The sequence below is a fragment of the Nicotiana tomentosiformis genome, chromosome 4, assembly GCF_000390325.3.
Source record: "Nicotiana tomentosiformis chromosome 4, ASM39032v3, whole genome shotgun sequence".
Taxonomy (NCBI): domain Eukaryota; kingdom Viridiplantae; phylum Streptophyta; class Magnoliopsida; order Solanales; family Solanaceae; genus Nicotiana; species Nicotiana tomentosiformis.
In genome coordinates, this window is record NC_090815.1 from 70,711,599 (window position 1) to 70,715,340 (window position 3,742).

A 3,742-nucleotide genomic window follows, 5' to 3' on the forward strand; every position below is an offset into this window, starting at 1 on the left:
TTTACCGTTCTATTTATACTTAGCTTCTCTTTTCAGTAACCAAACCGCAAAAAACCGCATTTCACGATTATGACAAATAACAAAACTGTTGAGCGCAATGACCCAAATTACGAGTATTATGACGAAAGCATAATGCCCGACAATCTCCCGCGAGAAATCGAGCAGTTGGAGAGTTAGAAAAATCCCAACCTTGAAGAAATAGAAGTGGTCAATCTTGGAAGTGAAGAAGATGTAAAAAAACCAGAACCAGCATTCATCTAGAAGATGAGCAAAAGGAAAATATGATTGAGCTCCTCCGACAGTATGTCGATGTGTTCGCATGGTCCTATGATGACATGCCGGGATTAAGCACTAACATTGTCTCGCATCGACTACCCACCAATCCTACCAGACTGCCGGTCAAGCAAAAACCAAGAAAGTTCAAACCTGATTTAAGTCTGAGGATAAAGGAAGAAGTGACCAAACAGATAGAAGCAAATGTGGTAAGGGTCACCAACTATCCAAGTTGGTTGGCAAACAACGTCCCAGTACCTAAGAAAGACAGAAATATCATAATATGTGTGGACTACCGAGATCTCAATAAAGATAGTCCAAAGGATGATTTCTCTCTGCCAAATATCCACATCCTCTTCGACAACTGTGCAAAGCATGAACTGCAGTCATTTGTGGATTGTTTCACTAGATACCATCAATTCTTAATGCATGAGGATGATGCAGAGAAGACGGCTTTCACCACACCTTGGGGAGTCTACTATTATAGAGTTATGTCGTTCGGTCTCAATAATGTCGGTGCCACCTACATAAGGGCCATGACGACCCTCTTTCACAACATGATTCATAAGGAGATTGAAGTGTATGTGGATGACGTCATCATAAAGCCACGAAAGAGCTCGGAGCACTTGGACGACTTGAGGAAATTTTTGAATGCCTGCAAAGGTATAGTTTGAAGTTGAACCCAGCAAAGTACGCATTTAGAGTCCCCGCCGAAAAATTATTGGGCTTCATTGTAAGCAGGAAGGGAATAGAACTGGACCCATCAAAAATCAAATCCAAGAATTACCGCCACCGAAGAGCAAGAATGATGTCATGAGTTTCCTGGGCAGATTGAATTACATCAGTCATTTCATAGCCCAGTCCAAGGTAATATGTGAACCCATTTTCAAGCTGCTAAAGAAGGATGCTGCCACAAAATAGACAGAAGAGTGCTAGAAAGCCTTCGACAGAATCAAAGAGTACCTTTCAAATCCACCAATGTTGGTTCCCCCCCCCCCCTGAACCAGGGAAGCCATTGTTGCTCTATTTGTCAGTCTTGGATAACGCCTTCGGCTGTGTGGTTGGGAAGCATGATGAAACTGGGAGAAAGGAGCAGGCCATTTACTACTTAAGCAAGAAGTTCACGCCATGCGAGGCCAAGTATACCCTGATAGAACGCATTTGTTGTGCCCTGACTTGGATTGCTCAGAAGCTAAGGTATTACATGTTAGCGTACACCATGCATCTGATATCTCGGCTCGACCCTCTCAAGTACATTTTTCAGAAGCCAATGCCTACCGGAAAGCTAGCTAAATTGCAAATTCTCCTCAGCAAATTTGACATTGTGTACATAACTCATAAGGCTATCAAAGTACAAGCTTTAGCTGACCACCTTGTGGAGAATCTAGTGGATGGGAATTACAAACCTCTTACCACATATTTCCGAGATGAAGAAGTACTATTTGTCGGAGAAGATATTGCAGAATCATACACTATGTGGAGAATGTTTTTCGATGGAGTAGCAAATTTCAAAGGAGTCAAAATTGGGGCAGTCCTGATTTCGAAATCTGCACAACACTATCCAGCATCGACAAAGATAAGATTCCCTTGTACCAATAATATGGCTAAATACAAAGCGTGCATTCTCGAGATCAGAATGGCAGTCGACATGAACATCAAAGAACTTTTGGTCATACGAGATTTCGATTTGCTAATACACCAAGTCCAAGGAGAATGGTCCTCCAAGAATGTCAAGATACTGCCATACCTACACTGCGTGAAAGAGTTGTGCAAGAAGTTCACAAAGATTGAGTTCAAGCACGTCCCCAGGATTCAGAACGAGTTCGTCATCGCCCTTGCAACCATATCGTCTATGATTCAACATCCAGACAAGAACTGTATCGACCCTATCGAGGTAGAGATCAGGGATCGACATGCCTATTGCTTCTATATAGATGAAGAACCTGATGGTAAACCATGGTATCATGACATCAAGAGATTCCTTGCGACTAGAGAGTACCCGTAGAATGCTACTAATGGTCAAAAGTGAGCCCTCAAAAGGCTGGCAAACCATGTTTTCCTCAATGGGGAAGTCCTGTACAGGAGGACCCCTTAGGTTTGTTGAGATGTGTAGACGCTGCTGAAGCAACCCGTCTATTGAAGGAAATACATGCAGGGACATGCGGACCCCACATGAATGGGTTCACATTAGCCAAGAAGATTTGAGAACTGGATACTTTTGGATGACCATGGAAAGCGACAGCATCCGCTATGTGCAGACATGTCACCAGTGCCAGATTCACGGGGATTTCATCCGGTTTCCACCAAATGAGCTAAACGTAATGGGTTCACCTTGGTTGTTCGCTGCTTGGGCATGGGCGTGATTGGATCTATAGAGCTCGCAACATCGAATGGACATCGTTTCATTTTGGTAGCTATCGACTACTTCACCAAATGGATTGAGGCATCTACTTACAACGCCGTTACGAAGAAGGTAGTGGCGGATTTTGTCCGAAATAATATTGTCTACAGTTTTGGGATACCGGAGTCTATCAATACTAAAGATGCTGCTAACCTCAATAGCGACCTCATGAGAGAAATCTGCAAGAAGTTCAAAATCGTCCACCACAATTCCACAGACTATAGAACACAAATGAATGGGGCAGATGAGGTAGCCAACAAGAATATCAAGAGAATTCTGCAAAAGATAGTGGACAATCATAGACAATGGCACGAGAAACTACCTTTCACTTTACTGGGTTATCGAACTACCATGAGGACATCCAGTGGGGGAAACGCCGTACATGTTGGTATACGGCATTGAAGCAGTGATATCCGCAGAGGTCGACATACCATATTTAATATTCATTCAAGAGGAAAAATTAGACGACACAGAGTGGATACATGTCAGACAGGAATAACTCATGCTCATTGACGAGAAAAGAATGGATTTATACCAGAATAGGATGGCCAGTGCATTTAACAATAGAGTGAAGCCTCGCCAATTCACATCGGGGCAGTTGGTTCTGAAGAAAATCTTTCCCCATCAAGAAGAAGCCAAAGGAAAGTTCGCACAAAACTAGCAAGGTCTTTACATGGTTCACCGAGCACTATCGGGTGGAGCTCTAATATTGGAAGAAATGGATGGAGAAGTCAACACAAAGCCTATCAACTCAGACGCAATCAAGAGATAATATGTCTGTAGATAAATAGAGTTAGGTTTTTTATGTAACAGAACTACGTTCAACCTGACTTCCCACGGAGGGATACGTAGGCAACCCATGTAGGGTTCGGTTTCTCTTCCCCCTTCTCTTGTAATAGAAAAACCGAATATCACTTTTGTATGTTGCTCAGGAACTATGCCGACTTGACTTCCTCAAAAAGGAATATGTAGGCAATCCTCATCGGATTCAGTCATCTTTTGTAATTGAACTACGTTCTGACCTGATTCCACTTGGAATTGTTTGAGTCCTACTCGGCTATTTTCATT

The 3,742-nt window shown here is 42.8% G+C and overlaps 2 protein-coding genes across 2 annotated transcripts; both read left to right on the forward strand.

Moving 5' to 3' along the window:
• Positions 1-281: 281 nt before the first annotated feature.
• On the forward strand, positions 282-2,278 carry LOC138909903 (uncharacterized). The gene is made up of 2 exons (XM_070201120.1): positions 282-936; positions 1,308-2,278. The coding sequence occupies exons 1-2, from the start codon at positions 282-284 to the stop codon at positions 2,276-2,278; spliced, it is 1,626 nt and encodes a 541-aa protein (XP_070057221.1).
• A 348-nt stretch (positions 2,279-2,626) lies between these two features.
• Positions 2,627-3,076, forward strand: LOC138909904 (uncharacterized). The gene has a single exon (XM_070201121.1). The coding sequence runs from the start codon at positions 2,627-2,629 to the stop codon at positions 3,074-3,076; it is 450 nt and encodes a 149-aa protein (XP_070057222.1).
• Positions 3,077-3,742: the final 666 nt, after the last annotated feature.